Source organism: Bos indicus, chromosome 3 (genome assembly GCF_029378745.1).
Source record: "Bos indicus isolate NIAB-ARS_2022 breed Sahiwal x Tharparkar chromosome 3, NIAB-ARS_B.indTharparkar_mat_pri_1.0, whole genome shotgun sequence".
Taxonomy (NCBI): Eukaryota; Metazoa; Chordata; class Mammalia; order Artiodactyla; family Bovidae; genus Bos; species Bos indicus.
The window spans coordinates 99,263,813-99,284,197 of record NC_091762.1 but is presented as its reverse complement, the minus strand read 5'-3'; the positions used below and the strand labels follow the sequence as shown (position 1 = coordinate 99,284,197).

The window sequence follows — 20,385 nt, the reverse complement described above, 5'->3', positions numbered from 1 at the left end:
CAGCCCAGGACTGTGGTTTTAGGCGGAGGGCATTTTTTTTTTTTTTTTTTCTGCAGGAATGACCCAGCCTCCCACTCATCCACCCCTCTACCCTTTTATTCCACACTGGCCTCAACACCAAGCTGGGAGATTCCATGCAGGAGAACTTCTTCATTCAATAAATATTGAAAGGGCCCCATGCCAGGTCTGACGCAGGGCACCGGAGGTGAACAGACAAATCAGACATGACCTCAACCTCAAGGAGCTTGTGTTTTAGTGGGAAAGCGGACAGCAGAGTGGAGGAAGGCCTGTGGGATCACAAAGTGGGCAGCTGACCCCAGAGAGTCGGGACCATCTCCTGATGCTGAGGACAAATTAACAGGATGAAAGGAGGGTGGGAACCGAGGGCGGATAGAAACCCAAAGTGGAGAAACTGGACTTTTTTTTTTTTAATTGCAGCCAGAACAGAAAGGCTAGTGCAATAAGGGCAGAGAGAACGAAGGGTGGGGTGGTGAGAAACAAGCCTGGAGAGACCATTTGGGCGAGCTTCCGCGACCGTCCTTCCCCTTCACGGGCTCAGCCCTATCCTGCCTGCCAGTGTTCAGTGAGACATGTAGCCCTGGGAAGATTCGTCTCTGGCCTCAGTCTCCCCATCTGGAGATGGGGCACCAGGCTAGCTGATCCCCAAGGGCCTGGCCAGCCTGGGCAGTCGCTAGCCTCGTCATCTCTGCCTGGTGGCCACAGAGCTGATGGGCTGTTCCTGAGCTCTCTGGATGTGGACTGCCTTGCCCTCTCCTGGGAAAGGTCTGTCCGGAAGTGGGTGCTCCTCCCTTCCGCTTCTGTATCCATGACAGTCACACTGCGGCCTCCGCCCCTCCCCTGCGGCTGTTCTCACCAAGTCCACTTGCCAAATCCAGTCAACACTCTCAGACCTTTTCTTACTTGCCCTCTCGTTTGCCTTGGGCTTGGCTAACCACTTCCTCTACCCCCCACCCCAACACCCTTTGGCCTCAGCCTCTTGAAACACCGTACTCACCCTCTGCTGGTGGTTCTCCTCCTACTCTGAGCACCCTGCCCTGTCTGTCTGCCTCTCATGTCCCCTTCACTGTGCTGTTCCTCAGGTGGTGAATGGCCGCACCCACCCTCACCAGTCACCCCATCCTATGACAGAGTCTCACCGTATCTCTGCCCAGAGACCTCCTTGCTCTGGGCCGAAAAGAGGCACAATTGGCGTCTTTCAAAAGCCAAGGAGCTTCCCTGCAGACTAGAGCAGTATCCCCAAACCCTGCATGCCTTTGCCCGCCTAGCAACAGTTGGAAGCACCCCAAGACAGGGGACACCAAGATCAGAGCCTGGCGGGATGGGCAACGCTCACCTCCAAAGGCCAAACTGTGGGTCCTTTGAGTTCCCCTCTTGGCATATCTTTTTCCCTTAATACTAACCACCTTCTAACTTTCTATACAATCCACATAGTTGTTAGGGTAAACATTGACTGAAACCATCCACCCTGGTGGAGCACCATTGTAACCATTCTTGTGAGTTTCACGACAGGAGGTCCTGGTAAGGACAGGGACCTAACAAGCCACCACCAACCAGAATTCGGTAGAGGTTAAAAGGAGATGCCACTGGTCCTACCACATCCCAGAATCCTTCTCGCTGGCACCCATCTTGGCCGAACAATGTGTGTGCTACCAGGAAGGACCCTGAGTCAGACTAATTGGCCAGAGACAACCTGGAAATCAATCCCATCACCATAAAAGCCAAGCCATGTGGCAGAGCAGTCCTCCTGGGTCCCCTGATCCTCCTGCTCTCTGCCCGGGCGCCCCACCACAATAACGTCTCTTGCTTTGTCAGCACACGTGTCTCCTCCAACGATCCATTTCCAAGTGTTAGACAAGTACCCCCTTTCCTGCCCTGGAAGGGGTACCCCTTCCTGGAATATATTCATTATGGTTGTGTGTGTCTGTGGGGTTACCACGGGAATTTAAGCAACAGGGATCTCCGTTTTCTTCACTGCTAGCTCTCCAACACCTAGAACAATACCTGGCCTATGATAGGGTCTCAATAAATATTTGTTAAATGAACAAAGGAAAAAAGGGTAAGTACTTTGTTGGAAATACCTACCAGACTGCTGAGGTTCCTGAAGATCCAGCAGTCTACACGCAGAGGCCTCCCCAGAACCCAGAGTCCCTGCCTCTGTATGGCAGTCTTATCCTGAGCCTTCACTCACTGCTCCCTCAGCCTCAACCTCTGTCCCTGAGCCCCCCATAAGACTTGCACCCCCAGTCAATCTTGAGGGCAATCAAGAGCAAGTATACAAGCGTCAGCCTCCTTTGAGTCACTGGGGAACCTGGGACCCTTCTCTGGTGGGACCTTAATCTGTCCTGAACCTACGAAAAAACCACTGCCCCAGCCATGGAGCTGAACCCAACACACCGAGGGAATTCTCCACCCCAAGGCCTGGTGCCCAAAGCATAGGTACACAGTGCTGAGAAGAGCCCCCCACCTCCGTGGGGCCTGGCAGAAGGAAAAGATCAGAAACCCTAAGTGGGGACCCCCGGGATAGAAGGTGGGATCGCACCCTGGGAGGACAGCTGAGTCCTGGAACCTTCATTCCAAGGGAGACAGGTTCATGCCATGGCTTTACTTTAATGTCCCAACTCTCATCCTGGGGATGCAACACGCAAGCATGGAGTCCAGAGCCCTCTGTAAAACTTTTATTTAGAAATCTTCCCAATATATCCTTATATATATACACACATCATCACCACATGGGTTTTGTCGCTAAGAGTCACACGCCCACAGTGTTGGCCTCTGGGCTGTACAAAGGTCAAGGTACCTGGAGCGGTTACTCCTCTTCTGCAGAAAAATGCAGAGACCAACGCAACGCATCACGTACAGTACAACATTGACGGAAAGTGCTGGGCCCGCCCACGGGAATGATGCGCTATGTACATGGGCCGGGGACAAGCCTTCGGTGGGGGCCACGTACCATTGAAATCACAAGTACGACGAGACCACCCCCAAAGGCCAGGACAGTCGTGGGCTGACTACAGATGCTGTGCCCTTTGTTTTGCTTTCAGAAAAGGATAAAGGTTGTACCATCTTGTCGTTTGCCACTACAAATAAAATATGAATGTTTCTTAAAAGACATGATTCCCTCCGGTCATTTAAAATCATCTTTATCCTCCTCGTGTTTTTTACCATTTTTCCTTCTTTGACAAATATTATTCTTGGATGGGGAATATTCATGGGTGAAAAGGAGGCAGAGGAAGAAGAGCATGGTGGGGAGAGATGCTGGAAATGAAGGTGAAAATGATGGATCTTCTCTGGTTCTTAACAAAGTCACAAAGCTTTGCCTATCTCTCCCTAGGCCTGTTTTGTACTACATTTTACACATTCTGCCCACAATCCCGTATTTCTCTTGTAGACTCCCTTCTATGCCTTGCTTTGGGATGAGACTGAAATGAGGTCAATCTGGAAAGATGAGGATAATGTAGAAAATCCTGAAGTGGGCTAAAGTGGTTTAGAAGCTAAATTATCCAAATACTGCACAGAGAAGCAGTCTGGCCCACTGTCTAGGTCCTGGTCTCTGGGTGAGAAATCTCACTGCAGGAATGATACCGAGAGCAACAGAGTTCCTTATGGTCTCAAAATGCTTCTACTTCCATGATTCCATTCAGTCCATACCACAGCGATAGGAGACAGGCCAAGCCAGGGTATTTATGAGAAAGACATCCAGAGAGAGAACTTTACCAGGTCACACTGCAAGTCTGAGAGAAGAGGGAACCAGAAGCTCAAGCTCCTGTTAGAATGTATAATCCATCTCCTAAAACCCATCCACCACGCTCACTGTGGCCACTTTTCACTCCCAGGTAAATTAATCCACTGGAAGCAGACACAGCCTTAAGACCTAGAAGAGGTGTTCCATCTTTGGACAGATGGGATTCCTACAGGAGCTTCCAAGTATTGGAAAAGAACCCATCCAAATGTTTGTCAAAATATAATGGGGGTTGGTGCTGAAATGGGAGAGAGTGCTACAAGGGTTAACCATGCGGCTTCCATTCCCACGAACTGGACCTCACAACTTAAAAGGAAGAGGGGGAGTGCAGGGATCATCTCTGTGTGCACGTGACTGTCCCCGAGGCCCTGCCACAGTAAGGGCAAACCACCAAGCTGGAGCCCACAAGGCGTGAGGACCTTTCCCGACAGCTGCAGCGATGGTTCTTCCACGTCGCTATGGACAGGGTAAAGCCGGAGCGTCAGAGCCGGCCGGGGTGACTTGAGGACACAGTGACAGGTATACAGGACTCGTGTGCAGCTTGCTCCATGGGCCTGGGATGTGGGTCACAGGCAGGCCTCACCTGAAGAAAATCACATCCCACCATCTGGATTGACACAGGAGATCAATGAGGGGGCAGAGGTCCACTCTACAAAAGGATTCTCCACATTACCAAGGGACTTGCAGTAGAATTTCTTTAAAAGATGAAGGATAAGGATTTGATTTACAAAAATGTCATGTACAACTTCTGGCGGGGAGCACTCCTCATGTGTTACGCCAGCCTCCCATACACACTCGTGATGCCTGAAATTTGCAGACTCAGGGATGTTGAAGGTTCTGCTAAGTGAAAGTGAATGTGCGTGGGTCTCAACTGGTCTCTCACTGGGCTCCTCAGGGCCTAGAGGTGGGGCTGGATCCTGGCTCATATCAAGACCCTGAGGTCCCAAAGTAACTGAAGTCAAGCAAAATCCCAATACCAGGAATTCATAGGACAGAATTTGTCATCGATTTGGTTTCAGAACACAGCCCAGACCATTGGACAACAGACATCCTGCAACAGGGAGGTCCCTCTGCACAGCCAGAACACCAGACGGGGCTGCACATCTCCTGTCAAGACCAGCACAGAGCCCATCAGCACACTGACATCCATGCCCCCAACAAACAGCAACGTGTCACTGGGAATACAGGCAGGTAGCTCTGAGACACCGCCACGATTTGAAGCCCATGTGCCCCAAACAGCTTTTGCTCTATTTCACTATTTCTCCTTTGTCTGCCTTCAAACGAAACCTACAGGGCACTCTCACAGCTTCAGCCTCGGTCCCCACAGCCACAAGCATGAGGAAGGCAAATCTCAGTGGGAAGAAAGCAGAGCTTAGATCCCCAGGGCAAGAAGTAAGGGCTACTGGGTTTTCTGACCCTCTGGCCCAGCTAGGTGAGAGCAGGCTGTCCACTGGCCATCTTCTTCAGCCAGGCCCTGAAGAAGGCACCTCAGGGCTTGTGACTCTCTGCAGCAGCTGGCAAGCTGGATGGACCAATGTGGGCCTGGGTGAAGATGAGGCTCAAGAAATGGGGAGCTATTGGGTACCTATATATTTGGACAGTGTGGCCACAAAAGCCACCCCAGCCAGCTTGGGAGGGGCTAAAGGCAAGGCAGAGGCTGCCGGACGCCTCGGAGAGAGCTGACAAGCCCAGGTCTCAGCGAAGACAGGGCTCCTGTGCTCCAGGCCAAAAGCAATGCCCCTTGAGCCTCTTACTTGAAAAGTCTTAGGGATTTGGAAAAAGGGGAAGACTGTGCCGTCTTCATAAAAAGTACCTACCACTTTGCTCCATTTTACTGGTCTCCTACTGAGGCAGGAAACAGGAAAACCAGCCCCAGAGGGGCTGGGACTCCCCAGAGTTCAGACATCAAGGAAAGCTCATCAAGTCCATGTCCTACTTCAGAGCTGCCCAACACTCACCCCACCTGCCCTAAAGCCCATGGTCCCAGCAGCCTGAGGGCACCTGCCCGGCTGATCCCGCGTGGCCCCAGACCCATCACCGAGGACCGGCTCCATCCGCAGCAGGCAGCATGGCAGGATGGAGGCTGCGGGCTGTGTGCTTGGGCGCTGGCTCTTCTGTGTAGCTGTCCGGGCTGGCTGCCCCGTCCAGGGAGCTGCCACAGCTGGAGTTCGGGGAGAGCACATCCTGCAGGAGATCCTCAGGAGGCGCGCTGCCCCCTCCTCCCCCACCCCCTCCGCCAGCCCCCACTACAGGGTCCTTGCCAGGCTTGGCCCGCTGGGTGCCTTCCTCCTCCTGGTCATTGAGCAGCTTGGCCAGGAAGTTGATGTACTTCATGGCCAGGCGGAGGATCTCATTCTTGCTGAGCTTCTTGTCTGGGGGATGTGTGGGGATCAGCTTGCGGAGCTCAGCGAAGGCCCCGTTCACATTCTGCTGCCGCCATCGCTCCCGGCTGTTGGTGAAGATGCGCCGCACAACTTTGGTGTGGGGACCTGGGGGCAGGAGGACAGGTTAGGAGAGTGGGTTGGAGATCCCCCAGGGCATATTCTTCTGTGGGGAAGAAGAGAAACCATCCATTGGAAAGCTTGGTAAACCCTGAATGCCTTCTATCCTTTTGCTCAGAAAACTCTTACTCATCCTTCAAAGCCCTCAGCTGTCTTCTCCCTCTCTGGGAATTTTCCCTAACCCCTCAGACAAGTCCAACCAACCACCATGGCCCTATAATCCCGAATCTCCATCACCCTTGATCATGACTGTATGTTTCCAAACTTGACTTCCCTGGTGGCTCAGATGGTAAAGCGTCTGCCTATAATGCCGGAGACCCAGGTTCAATCCCTGGGTTGGGAAGATCTCCTGGAGAAGGAAATGGCAACCCACTCCAGTATTCTTGCCTGGAAAATCCCATGGACGGAGGAGCCTGTAGGCTACAGTCCATGGGGTTGCAAAGAGTTGGATACAACTCAGTGACTTCACTTCTTCTTTCCTCTGTGAGCTGTGAGACATTTTAGGACAGGAACCTTTTATCACTAATTCATTCATTCATTCACTTGAGCCAAAAGGCCATATAGCACTAGTCAGATAAACTCTGGAGACAGACTTTCTAGGTTCAATTTCTAACTATTACTCCCTAGACCGTAACTCTGGGCAAATTACCTAAACTCTCTGTGCTTTACCTTCATCACCTGCAAAATGGAGAGAGTACCAGAGAACCAAGTTATAAGATTGTCATGTGTATCTAACAACTAACACAGGCAAAGTACTTAAGATGATACTTGCCTCCAGTTAAACCTTCACTAAATGTTAGTTTTATCCATTCATCAGTTATTTACTGACAACCAGGCACTGTGCATCAAAACTCAACATTCAGAAAACTAAGATTATGGCACCTGGTCCCATAACTTCATGGCAAATACATGGGGAAACAATGGAAACAGTGACAGACTTTATTTTGGGGGGCTCCAAAATCACTGCAGATGGTGATTGCAGCCATGAAATTAAAAGACACTTGCTCCTGGGAAGAAAAGCTATGATCAACCTAGACAACCAATTAAAAAGCAGAGATATTACTTTGCCAACAAAGGTCCATATAGTCAAAGCTATGGTTTTTCCAGTAGTCATGTATGGATATGAGAGTTGGACCATAAAGAAAGCTGAGTGCCAAAGAATTGATGATTTTGAACTGTGGTGTTGTTGAAGACTCTTGAGAGTTCCTTGGACAGCAAGGAGATCTAACCAGTCAATCCTAAAGGAAATCAGTCCTGAATATTTTGGAAGGGCTGGGGCTGAAGCTGAAGCTCCAATACTTTGGCCACCTGATGTGAAGAACTGACTCATTGGAAAAGACCCTGATGCTGGGAAAGATTGAGGGCAGGAGGAGATGGGGACGACAGAGGATGAGATGGCTGGATGGCATCACTGGCTCAATGGATGTGAGTTTGGATAAACTCTGGGAGTTGGTGAGGGACAGGGAGGCCTGGCGTGCTGCAGTCCATGGGGTCGCAAAGTCGGACATGACTGAGCGACTGAACTGAGAGGCACTGTGCTAGGCATTAAGAAATAAAGGTGAAGAGGAGACAGTCCCTCCCCTCATGGAGCTCACACGTTAATGAGGATGACAGATAATAAACAAGCAGCAAACAAATAACAAACAGGCAGGAAGCTGAATGTAAATGAAAAGATGGAAAGGAGCTGCATGTTTTAGCTGAGGTGGCTGGAGACAGCCTTTTGGAAGAGGTGATGTCTGTAAGTGAAGTGAAAGTTGTTCAGTCGTGTCTGACTCTTGGTGGTCTCATGGACTGTAGCCCACCAGGCTCCTCTGTCCATGGAGGAGGAATTCTCCAGGCAAGAATTCTGGAGTGGATTGTCATTTCCTTCTCCAAGGATCTTCCCGACCCAGGGAGGGAACCCAGGTCTTCTGCATTGCAGGCAGATTCTTTAGCGTCTGAGCCACCCTATAACGGAAGAACTTAAAGTCAAAGAAGAGCCAGCCAGACACAGGAAGGGAAGCTGGAAGTGCAAAGGCCCTGAGTTGAAAAACAGTGAAAGCTAGCCTGGCTAGATTAGTGTGGGTGAGATCAGAGTAGTCTAGGTCCAGATTCCACAGGGCCCTGCAGTAAGATACAGGGATTTTCTTCTAAGGGTGCAGAAAAGCACAGAATAAGAGCTTACTAAATATGTGCTGACTAACTGATCATGCTGACAGGTGGGGAATGGAGGAGACAGCAGTGGGAAAATGACTTCACTGGGGGCTCTCTCCCCCCTAGGACAGGAGTGGAGAGACAGCCATGCCCAGGCTAGGCCTGAGGCTCTGGGCAGGTGTCTGAGGGCTGCCTCCGTCTCCCATGTCTAGAGTGCACTGAATACACACTGGACCAGTATTCACTAGTGCTCGTGTACTAAGACTTGCAGAGCAGGTGCAGACACGAGTGTGCATGTATCGAGCACCTATGGTATACAAAGTACTGCACTAAGTGTCCCAGCCTGACCAGGGTGGACTTTCAGGGATCCCCAAATCCAAGAATGGCAGAGGATGGCCCCACTAGCTCCCAGGTCCCAGGGCTGAGGCAGCAACTGCCCTCCCAAACACTGAGGCACAGTGCTAGCTCCTGGCAGTCCTCAGGATGCTCTGTGCCCTGAAGGAACTGCCAGTCCTGGGATAGTTGTTTGCTTTCCTCTGATGACCCTGGAACCAGACCTCAGAACATGGAAAGTTAGGTAGAGAGAATGGGTCACCTAAGACCCATTACTCATTTCACAGCTAGGGAGACTGCGGCCAGAACAGAGGCAGACCTTGCCCCTGCAAACGAACTCATCAGTGCCAACACTTCCTGCTTGATCATCTCTTTCCTACAATCACACACACACACATACATGCACACACACACACACACACACGCACGCACGCACACCATGTGCCCAATCATTCATCTCTGCCTGCAGTGTCTTAGAAGCTGTCTTTCCAAACCCTAGCAGGCCCCCGCCCAGCTGAAAGTGTTCGTCACTCTTTTGTGACCCCGTGGACTATAGCCTGCCAGGCTCCTCTCTCCATGGGATTCACCAGGCAAGAACACGGGAGTGCGTTGCCATTTCCTTCTCCAGGGGAACTTCCTGACCCAGGGATCGAATGCACATCTCTTATGTCTCCTGCAATGGCAGGCGGGTTCTTTACCAAAAGCACCACCTGGGAAGCTGATTCTTCACCAAAGGTCAGACCCAGGCTGGGAAAAATACAACACTCCTGCTGGGCAATCCTACCCTGGCCTCCAGGCCAGACAGAGGGGAGTCCCTCAGCTGCGCTGTCAGAAGGATTGGTCCCTGCCCGTAGCTGACGACGAGGCGGGGAGAGGAGCGTTATGGCTGCCATCACAGCTAGAGCTACACAGACTCCAGAGGCAGCACCCTTCCCAAGGCAGGTCCTAAAAGCACTTTACCCCACTGGCTCAACAACCTGTGAGGAAGCTCTTATTCTCCCTAGTTTACAAATGAGAAAACCAAGGCCCAGAAAATTTCAGCAACAGGAATCCACATAAAGTCCTGACTTTAGACCTTATGTTATTAACAGCTCCACTTTTATGGACTCCTTTTGGTTAAGTCTCTGATTTCAAAATCCTGTGGACATATCTTACACCCTCATCCTTCCCTTCACCTCCATCTCTGTCTGTTCCTCTCAGGTCTTTTTCAGAGAACTACCAACCTCTCCACAGCTTCCTCTTGCCTGAGTCTATCCCTTGCTCCATGTCTTCTATCTCATTCTCTCTGGGCACAGAGTAGGTGCTTGGTAAACCCTGGGCATCCAGAGTGTGCTGGCAACTCCAGAAAATCCTTGGGCTTTGAAGAGCCTGCTCTCCTGCCTCCTGGTGCTGGGGCCCCTCTACTACATCTGGTCAACCCTGGGAAGAGGGAGGGGGGGGTCCTTCAAATGTCCCCCTCCTCCAGCTGCTTCTTGAAAGTTTGGGGCCAAAGACTACTCAGGTAGTTCACATTAAAAGTGCTGAAGCCCCTGGGATGGGGGAAGGGAGGGAGTAGGGTAGAATCTATGGTATCAGGAAGGGAACAGGGACAAGAGGGCCCCACTTTGCATGGACCTGGGACAAGACCTTTAAAGGTACAATTCCAGGCAAGGAGGAGACTCCCGACTCCAGACTCTTCTCCCAAGAGGACTTTGGAGAAGGTGCAGATAATCCCCGGAGGTTGGTGCTTAGAGTCAGGGGCACCATGTGTTTCTGCCCTCCCCAGGGATCCTTGGTGTTGGAGAAGACTCTTGAGAGTCCCTTGGACTGCAAGGAGATCCAACCAGTCCATTCTAAAGGAGATCAGCCCTGGGTGTTCTTTGGAAGGAATGGTGCTAAAGCTGAAACTCCAGTACTTTGGCCACCTCATGTGAAGAGTTGACTCGTTGGAAAAAACTCTGATGGTGGGAGGGATTGGGGGCAGGAGGAGAAGGGGACAACAGAGGATGAGTTGGCTGGATGGCATCACCGACTCAATGGACGTGAGTCTGAGTGAACTCCGGGAGTTGGTGATGGACAGGGAGGCCTGGCGTGCTGCGATTCATGGGGTTGCAAAGACTGAGCGACTGAACTGAACTGAACTGAGGGATCCTTGCCGAGTGGAGGATTGGAGCTAGAATGGAGACAACAACTAACAGTGGAGGTTTGAGCTAAGCACCACAGTGTGTCCCTCACTCCCATGGCCTCTCTTCCCAGGACTGTGTGGCAACCCCCAGCTCCACCCATGACCTCCCCTAGTCCCAGGCCAACAGGGCAAGGACTTTGACAGTTAGGGGCTCCAAGACAGCTCGCCCATCCCTGTGAGACACCTAGGAGTTGTCCCTGATGGTCCCGCCTTCAGGGGCTCTAGCAGCTTGAGGGACTGAGTGCACAAGTTGGGGGTGGGAGTAAACTCACCATCAGTAATCTCCATTTCATAAGGGGAGGGCCTCCTCTTCACTCGGTTGTTGGTGGCGAACATAGGGAAGGCATCTGGCTCCCCAAAGAAGCCACTGTAAGAGGGAGCAGGCAGACCACCAGATCACAGACCCTCCCCACCTGTTCTTGAGCCCCCCAACCCCCGGAAAAACAAGGGCAATCCTGGTCCCTTCACACCAGAATGGGGGCTACAAGGAACATAAAACAAGCACACACACACCCCTCATCCAGCTTTTCTCTATGGTTAGACAAGCAAGGGGAGAGGGGCCACATACCTGCACACCCTAAATACACACACACACACACACACACACACTCAATGGCGAACACAGGGAGCAAACACGAAAATGAACACACATCCTGCACAGACATACTCCCCTCCCCCATACAAGTGCACGATCCATAGACACCTCTGCTCCCAAACAGGTGCTCACACAGACAGCCTTCACAGCTGGGACTGTGCAATTCCTGCGTCTCATAACAGCACCCTGTTCCCTACCCTCAGCCTCCCCTCACGTTCACCCCAGCCCCATGGGGCACATGGAGAGACAACAGACAGGAAACCCTGAGCAGTCCTGCTGACATGCTCCCCCATCACCCACTCTACTGGACTCTGCCTAGCTTCTTTCTCTGGCATCCGGCAGACTCCCACTGCCCTGCACTGTCTCTCCCCTCATCTTCCCGTCTCCACCCCAACCCTGCCTCGGGCTCTCCACCACCTCAGTGGTCCCACCAGGGAAACGGACACCTTCACACCAAAGGAAGCACAGGGTCCAGGCCAGAGATGGCAGCTAGGAGAGGAGGGGCTCAGGAGAGGAGGGAGGGATCCATTCCCCAGGTGGAGGGGAGATTAGCGGGAGGGATCCCTCTCCAGCCACTCTCAGATGCTCGTCTCTCACCTGTCCACTGAGGACTGCAGAATCCAGAAGAATTTCACACCGGAGCGCACTGAGACACACTCCTGCCCGGTACTCACACTCACAAGACTCCTCCAGTCCACCCCGCCACCACCACCACGCAGAACCCCGCACTTCTGCTCACACCCAGCCGCATGCCTGCACTCCCCCTCCTCAGCTTCTGCGCTCCCTGCATGCCGCAGACACAAACCATCCGCACACTCCCCCCTGCGTGCACACCCACGCACACACATACACAAACACATTTGCTGAGGGCTCCTTCCTCACTTGCACGGGGTCTCCAGCCTAGGCTTTTCCGTCTCCGGGTGTAAACCCCCTCTCCCCCTCTCTCCACGAGCTCAGCCACTCGCTGGCCGGGAGGGGATGGCTGGCTCCCCACGTGCGGAAGGGGAGTCCCAGGGCCCGCGCCGCCTGCCCACCCGCCCTTTCCCGCGGCCCTGACCTGCCGAGCGAGGCCAACGGCTGGCTGAGGCTGTAGAGCAGCGCGCGGCCGGGGGCGGCGGGGGCCGCCAGCGCGGGCGGGCTCAGCTGCACCATGCGGCCGTCGCCGGGCAGTTCCGCGGGGGCCGAGGCGGGCGCGGGCCCGGGTGGTCTGCACAGCTCTGTGGTGGGCACCCGATGGCGCGCTTCGGCCGCCGCAGCCTCGCGGCCCTTTAAGTCCCGCGCGGCGCCGCCCCCACCGGCGGGGCCGTCCCCCGGGCCGCCGCCGCGCGTGCCCAGCTCGATGACCGGGGGCTCCGCCGGGGTCGCGCGGCTCGTCTCCTTGGCGACGCCGTTCAGCAGGACCAGGTGCGGGGGCGCCATGCGGGCCTCGGCCGCGTCCCGTCCCTCTAGCGGGGGGTCACTGTGTGCCGCCTCGCTCGGCGGCTGCTCCGTCATCCTGCGGGTAGACAGACAGACAGACAAGCGGACGCCCGCTCAGACCATTGCCCCCGGCCCACCCACGCTGGGGGGCGGGATGGGGCGGGGGTGGGGAGCTGAGGGAGGGGGTGAAGAGCGGAGGGAAACTCACGCATGGAGACGTGAGAAAACGCGGACCAACTTAACGCCACGTGGACACACACGAGCCCGGGGTGCTGGGGCTGAAGAGAAAGGGGGGTCTCCGGTTTGGGAGAAGAGAGGAGGATACCTGGGAGACGGAGACTGAGGGCCGAAGGGACAGAGGTGGATAAGAACCACAGAGACATTGGAAGAAAAGGAATACAAATACAGCCAGCGCAAGAAAAACAGAGTTGGGGGGCGGGGGGAGGAGGAAGGAAATGCAGAAAGAGGCGAGAAAGAAATATCACCCGTGCCCCTTCTCGGGCCGCACGGGAAGAGGAGGGAACAAATCCCCGACCGACTGTGCTCTTCCCGCCCCCCCTTTTGGTTTTGGCGGGGAACCTGTCGCGCGGAGGTGGGGTGCTTTTTGCAATCCCCCTCTTCTTTCAACAATACGTGCCCCCAGCCTACCGCCACGTACGTACACCTGTAAATCTGGTGGGGGTGGGGGTGCGGGAGTGATCAGAGCTGGCAGAGAATTATCCAAAGGAACTCACCTCTCCCTTTCAACACACATTCACCCCGCTGCAGGGGTGTCGGTCTACACCCAGCAAATCCACCTGTGTTCTGTGGAGCCGCTGGAATACCCAGTGACCCTTTACTGCCACCAGGACTGGAGATGGGTCATCAGGGAAGGAAGAAGATGATCCAGGCCCTACCTCCGGGCACACTGTGTTCTTCCTTTTGCTCAGATGGACTCAGAAGTGAGGTGGGGTCTAGAAGGGAGGCCTGGCTGAGGCGGTGTGGAGCCCGGACATTCGAAGAGTAGTGTTCTTAAGGCCACTGGGCTCTGGGCTCCCATCCACGAATGTGAGGAAGGGGTGTAAAGATGGCTGGGGAACTCCTCCAGCACTCACCCATCTCCCTTTCACACTTTGGTGTTGTCTTCTGGGGAACAAGAGGAATACCTCATATATGCATTTAAAAGCCCTGTGCAAATGCTCAAGTAAACATTATTATAGACAGAGAGACTGGGCCAGAAAGGAGACTGCCTTGCCCAAGGTCTTGTGACTCTTTGTAGAGTGGGACTAGAACTCCAGTCTCTTTGCAATCCTCCCGTGCATGCATGCATGCTAAGTCGCTTATCCTCGCATACACATATATCCATATATCCCCTATATCCCCCATACATATCCCTCCCATATATCCCCCCATCTCCAACCAAGGACATTGCTCTCCTCCTCAACCATACTCCAGGGTGATTGCAGGCAGGGTGACTCCCCACTTCCATTCTCTCCCAGTTCTTCCATAACATGTGACAAACACACCCCCCCTACACACACACACACACAAACCAAAAACAGAAAAACTATGAGACTCTGGGTCCGGAATGTGAAAATACTTGTCACTTTTAATAAAACAACAAAAACATAATCAACTCGACAGGCTTTGTAAGATGTTCAAAATAAAGTTTCTGCTATCGGAATTATATAAGTAGGGTATTTTATAACATAAAACAAATACACAAAAGTCCAACTCAGCCTCAAGCAGAGAATTCATTCCTGGCAGCCATTCTGCCCCTGCACCACTCTGGACTAGATGGCCTGGGAGCCATCCTCCCACCCCAGAGCAAAGACAGGACCTTCTGAAACTTCCAGAGCTCACTCAGCTTAGTTGCCACCAGACACAGCTGACGAAGAATCACCATTCCGATTATGCTCCTGCCCTAAGTCTGCCAGCCCCATGGGCAGGACCCCGAAACGACAAAATTCCCCTAGACTTGGTATACCCTGGCTGCAAAGGCAGTAGGTTCGCAACACTTCATTGGAAGTGAGTTTATGATTATGGTGGAAACAATAGGTCTATATCCACAGAATGGGACTGCCAAGACATTTCAGTCACTAGAAATGCACCAGAGGTATACCACTAGAGACTTCCTGGCTCCCCTCAACAGTGAAATGCATTGGAAATATACAGTCCTCTGGCAAAACATACAAGCCCCAAGAGGCTGGCTCCCTACCTCACTATCCCCAGGCAGTGCACCCAGTGACACGTGCTTCAGTCTCAGCTTCTAAATGAGTGACGAACAATTCACTCTGCAATCGCCAAAATGAGCCCAAGCTCTCCTATTTATGCCTTCTGATTAATTCTGAGGCTCTGAGTATGATCAGATATCAGGGGGTGGGGGTGGTGGGAACAAGTATTTCAGATGAGTTGACTCTGGCCCCGAATGCTCTCTCCAGATGCCTATAAATATCTGTATCTCTCAGACTCCCCCTGAGAAACCTATAATTGGTCCCCTGGGCTTTGTGGCCAACCTCTCCCGGGCCCTCCTGGGACCTCAGGAAAACCCTGCTTGCTCTCTGCAACCAGGATCACCCAAGGCCAGGGATCCCGACTCTTTTAAGGAAGCCACCGGAGAATTCACTTTCTTTTTAGTGATCGGTGACTAAACCCGATCACTTGGCTTCGGTTAAGATTATCAAAATGAAAGCCTAGTGATTTTTACTTGTTTTTATTAGGGAAAATGAAGAAGGGGAGTGCGAAGATTGCAGATTTTGAACTGAACAGCACTGGACTATTCGACCGTTACAACTCCTCTTTGTGCGACCAAATCCCAGCTCCAAGTCCCCTACCTCGGCTCATCTCCTGTTGCCAGGCTGGCAGCTGGATCATTTCCATATGTGTCTGAACAAGACCGGGGAACCTGAGAGATCTAGGGGCAGACACCTGGTCTCTGGCAGTTCCCCATCCCCAGCAGGGAAAATTTTTTGTGTAAAAGCAGCCTCCGCCATGCCCTGGGCTAGAGCCTTAGACTCATGCCTTAGACTCGGCCTCCAGTCCCTCATACTGCATCCACACACACCCCACCCCGGCATGACCCCCTGGGGGAGCCCCAAGCCTGCACACAAACCACAATCACCCCAGAACAGAACCACTTTCCCGCTGCTACTGGTATGGAGGGGTGTTCAAATGTAGCCCCACCCTAGGCCTGAGGCCCCTGCCTGGGCCCACCCAAGTTAGGACTGCATTAGCCAGGATGGCTGCGGCCTTCTTCCTGCCGGAGCCCCCCCACTCCCCACTGCACGCAACCTGACCTATCCGAATACAGCCGTCCCAAAGTTATGAGCCTTGTGAAACATCTACGGAACCATGGAGCATTAGGGGGACTACAGTCCAACTAACTGTTCTTACTCGGGGAAGGGCCCTCTGGAAGCCACAGTAGCAGAGGCCGAAGTCAGTGGCAGAGTCAGATCTCAGGATTCCCAGCTCTGGGTTCGTCCTCCTCCCCCTCTCCCCAATCTGAAACTGGACTGTCCTCTGTCCCCAGCTTTCCCCACCTCAGGCCAGATCCCAAGGCCTTCCTGGTGACTGTTTCCATCAGCCCTGTCATCCCCGCAAAAAACTCACCTGGGGCATATTTAGAGAGACGGGCCCCTCTGAATAGGATCTCCACTCCTCCGGCCAGAGAGAGGTGGGAGTCGAGGTCCAGGTTGTGGACGGGGGTCTTTGCTTTCCCCCTCTCTCACCGAGAGCCCGGCAGTTAGGCCGCGGTGTGGTCCTGGGCGGTCTGCCGCGCCCAAAGCGAGTTTCCAGGAAAGATGGGGGTGGAGAGAAAGGGAGGGCAAGAGGGAGGGAGAGAGAGAAATGGGGGTCAATGGCTGGGAATTACCTCATGTCCTCCTCAACCAACCCTGGGGATCGCCAGCAGCTTTCCACCCCCGACCTGCAGGTGTTTGAAGCCTCCCCCGCACCCCCAGAAAAAAGAACCCTACACCTGACCAATCAGGAATAACTACATAGTCCAACAACAACAGCTTGCCGCAGACTGCCCTGAACATTATCGGACCCTCCAACCGGGAGGGTTCAGTGTGGCCCGTTTGTTTTCTAAGCACTGACTGGTCTACAGCGGTTGGTTCGGTTGGCTCTGGAACCGAAGTCAGGCGGATCAGAGCTGCGGCCACAGCACCGGAGTCGTCCGCAGCCTGGCGTGGATGGGTAGGGGGATGTGTGTACCAAAAGGGGGATCCAGTCTTTAGACCGTGGAAGGTGGGACAGAACCTCTGAGAAGCCCCATTCTCTCTCTGACTCTCACCGCCCCACCTCCAGGCTAAACCGAAACCAGAACCCAATTCCAAAGACTACTTTCCCGAAGGGATACAACACAGTCTGAACCGCAAAAATCCAAGAGAATAGGGGGAAGGGGGCAGAGAATCCGATGTATCCAGGTCCCCCCCCTTTTTTTTTCCTACCGATTAAGGGAAACAAACAGACAAACAAACAAAAAAGGCTGAGGAAGGGGAAAATAAGGAAAGCAATCAAAAAAAAAAGAGAGAAGGAAGGTCCTTGCCTCTCCCTCCAACCATCCCTACACAAGATTTTCGATTCTTCCGTATTCAGGTCGGCAGAGTACAAGAGAATTCTAGTAATTCTTTGCAGCAATAAACAAGGAAAGGGGAAAGGAGAGAGGGTAAAAATAAACCAAATATTGCTTCCCAGGGTGTAGTGGCAGGGAAATTTAGTTCGCCTTTTCTTTTCTTTTTTCCCTCCCTCTGGAAGGTTTTATTTAATTCGTTTTGCTGAAATCGTTCAGTTTATGGCCACACATCGAAGTCTTGGATTAATAGCTAAGGCCACCTCTTTTTTTGCCCTGGCTTTAGTGGAAATACAGTAATAATTGTTCCCTGTAGTTTCAATCCAATGCAGGAGATTTTCTTTCTCCTCTTCTAATTCAAAAGGGGGGAGGGGTGAGAACAAGGGGAAATCCAGTTGTGCCCGGTGTCTTAGGTCGGGGTTAATTTTTGCTTTAGGATGGAGTCTCTGTGCTCCTCCCTCTCTCCATTTCTCTCCTAGTCACAAACCCAGCAACTTAAAAAACAGAGCGCTGGTGGGAGGAAACCCCCGCTGCTTTGTTATCGCCCCAAAGAAGCTAAAAGGGACTAGTAGCTCCTACATGATTATTTTAATTAAAATATGATGGTGATGACGATGACTGTGATGGTGATGATGACATTAGCAACCACAACCATTGGCAAAACAAAATCCTTTCTTTCGGAGCTAGGGCAGCACTGACCCCGTCCCTCCATGAAGCCCGGCCCTGGTCATCGATGTGACGGGCTACCTGACCCACGCGGGAATGTCGCTCACCCGGGGAAGGGGTGGGAAAATGTTCCTTGGAGATGATCCCGAAGTCCCCACCCGAGGCGCGAGGCCTGGAGAATGCGCCCATTGTCTTTTCCGGGCCTCTCCCGCAGACCCCGGCGGCCGTACCCGTGAAACTGACCAGAAATGGACGAAGCCTGAGTGCCGCGGGAACCGAAGCTGGCGGCTACCGGCTTGCAGGCGCGGGCCTCCGCGAACGCTGCTCAGCTTCCAGCCTGGAAGAGGCTCCCACTCACTAACAAACCCCTCCAACACTGAGGCACAGACTGGCCTCCGGACAGAGCAGCCGCTGATCCAGCTGCTCATCCAAGCCAACACTGGCTTCCGAATACATCATAAATTGGAATAAAATGTGAAATCCCTCACCCCGCCCCCATGCCGCCTCCTCAACTTGCGCATCCATCCCTCGCTCGTTCGCCCTCCCCTCCACCCCCCAGCGATTTACAAATGCACTTCCAAAGGACACTAGCACACAGCCACACAACCCAGGGTGGACAAGGCCACTCGCGGACCAGCCGCATAGAAGGGAAGCAAAGTAAGCACAGCCCAACACTGCCCCACAAGCCGACTCGGTCAGGCCCAAACATTGTCCAGCAGGACACAACGAAACCGATCAAATGCAATCGCTCCTAGGCGCACGACCCAAGGTAGTCAGGATCACGCACGACCGACACAACAACAAGACCATCCAAACACAATCGAGAAGATCAAGCAACCCAACATACATGTCGAGAAGGCAAACGAGCATAATTGTATATACAACGATGAAAACGTAGAAGGGCCTCGGAGAATCCAAATCTATACACCGAACAGCACAAGCACCATCACACACAACCTGTCGCCTAGAAGACCACACTCAGAAGAAGTCAACACTGTCCATAGCTCACACACGCACTCTCAACAATTCCACTGCATGCCCACAACCACCAAGAAGAAACGAAAACCAACCACCGCCTCGCGCATTTCTGTATATTGCGTAAGAAAAAAGGGAAGGAAGGAAGAGAGTCTCCGAGACGGGAGGGGCGGCGACGGCGGCGGCGAGCGCAAGGGCGTCCCTGGAAAATGCCCCCCTATCGAAAGAAACCGAGGGAAAAGGAGCGAAACCTTGTTTTTGCGAGCGGGCAAAAAGAGGGAAGAAATTGACGGGGAATTCCGTGAGAGGCTGCAGGTTGCCTTCCCCTAGAAAAAGGCCAGAATGCTCACGTTTTGCCGCTACTGGGGGACGCGTGTGGCCATTTTGAGGCCTGGTCCTTAGTGCCGAGCCCTCCCCTCCCCCCGGCCCCGTCCCCGTTCCCCCGCCCGCCCGCGCCGCGCCGCGCCGCGCCCGGCTCCTCCACCGCCGTGCTCTAATCCCGCTCACGTTCTAGGCCTCGTTAGCATGGGCCGAGGCGCGCGGGGGCCGTGTGCGCCGCGGAGATAAGGCACTGCCGCGGGTCCGCTCGCCCCCGATAAGCGCCTCGGCCATTATGGGCCAAATGATTCATTTTAATTTGGCAATTTCACCGGAGGGGAGTGGGGACTGGTTGCACGGCTTTGGGACCGGCCCCGGAATGCGCCACGGAGAGAACTGGGCGCTCTGTGTAGGACGCGGCTGGTGCAGCCTCATTACAGATCCCGAGGCCTCCCGGGATCCCCGGCTCCCCACAACCTCAGTCCCTCCTCCTTCCAGACACATTTCTCCAACGACTCGCATCCCAGCCAGACCACAGCACCCAAACGGTCACATCTAACCCTTCCTTCCCTGACATCCATTCATTCTAGTGTCCTAGATACCCGAATTTCAAGGGACAGTTCCTCGTATCCCAGAAAGCTCCCCAGCTCCCACCCCTCCCACTCCCATCCCCCCTCAACCTTGTCTCTTTTCTGCTCTAAAATGGAGCCTGCTTGCCTGAATGTCTGGACTGAGGTCTCTCCAACGGGCTCTAGGGAGGAGGAACTGGTGTCAACGAAGAGTTTAAAATATCCATTCTACTGAGTTTCAGGCTGAGCCCAGAGCTCGGGAACATTTAACATTTTAATCTCACTACTGAAGCACTGTGGGCTTCCCTGGTGGTTCAATTGGTAAAGAACTAGAGACCCTGGATTGCAGGGTTCAGGTTGAGACCCTGGTTCAATCCCTGGGTCTGGAGGATCTCCTGGA

General features: G+C 53.4%; 1 protein-coding gene and 1 non-coding gene across 11 annotated transcripts; one reads left to right on the top strand and one right to left on the bottom strand.

The window, feature by feature from the left end:
• Positions 1-2,681: 2,681 nt before the first annotated feature.
• Positions 2,682-19,573, bottom strand: TAL1 (TAL bHLH transcription factor 1, erythroid differentiation factor). 10 transcript variants are annotated; one of them, XM_070786587.1, is made up of 7 exons: positions 18,971-19,227; positions 18,367-18,460; positions 16,494-16,653; positions 13,640-14,030; positions 12,544-12,981; positions 11,164-11,258; positions 2,682-6,249 (listed from the first exon to the last, which is right to left on the bottom strand). In XM_070786587.1, exons 4-7 carry the CDS (start codon positions 13,657-13,659, stop codon positions 5,795-5,797), a joined length of 1,008 nt encoding a protein of 335 aa, XP_070642688.1. In that variant the 5' UTR covers positions 13,660-14,030; positions 16,494-16,653; positions 18,367-18,460; positions 18,971-19,227; the 3' UTR covers positions 2,682-5,794. The 10 variants fall into 10 exon arrangements, with proteins under 10 accessions (XP_070642688.1, XP_070642689.1, XP_070642692.1 ...); XM_070786588.1 differs by lacking the exons at positions 18,367-18,460; positions 18,971-19,227 and adding an exon at positions 19,449-19,573; XM_070786591.1 differs by having other exon boundaries at positions 13,802-14,030; positions 18,367-19,228.
• Positions 6,533-6,604, top strand: TRNAY-AUA (transfer RNA tyrosine (anticodon AUA)). The gene has a single exon. It is a non-coding gene; the product is annotated as a tRNA-Tyr (tRNA).
• Positions 19,574-20,385: the final 812 nt, after the last annotated feature.

What these genes read in the sequence shown, in the direction of transcription:
- TAL1 (XM_070786588.1), bottom strand. Translation starts at nt 13,659, where the DNA reads ATGTGTGTTGAAAGGGAGAG. An exon ending in CCGTTGGCCTCGCTCGGCAG is followed by an intron (nt 11,259 to 12,543) that starts GTCAGGGCCGCG and finishes TCCCTCTTACAG; the next exon opens with TGGCTTCTTTGGGGAGCCAG. An exon ending in TGAAATGGAGATTACTGATG is followed by an intron (nt 6,250 to 11,163) that starts GTGAGTTTACTC and finishes TCCTGCCCCCAG; the next exon opens with GTCCCCACACCAAAGTTGTG.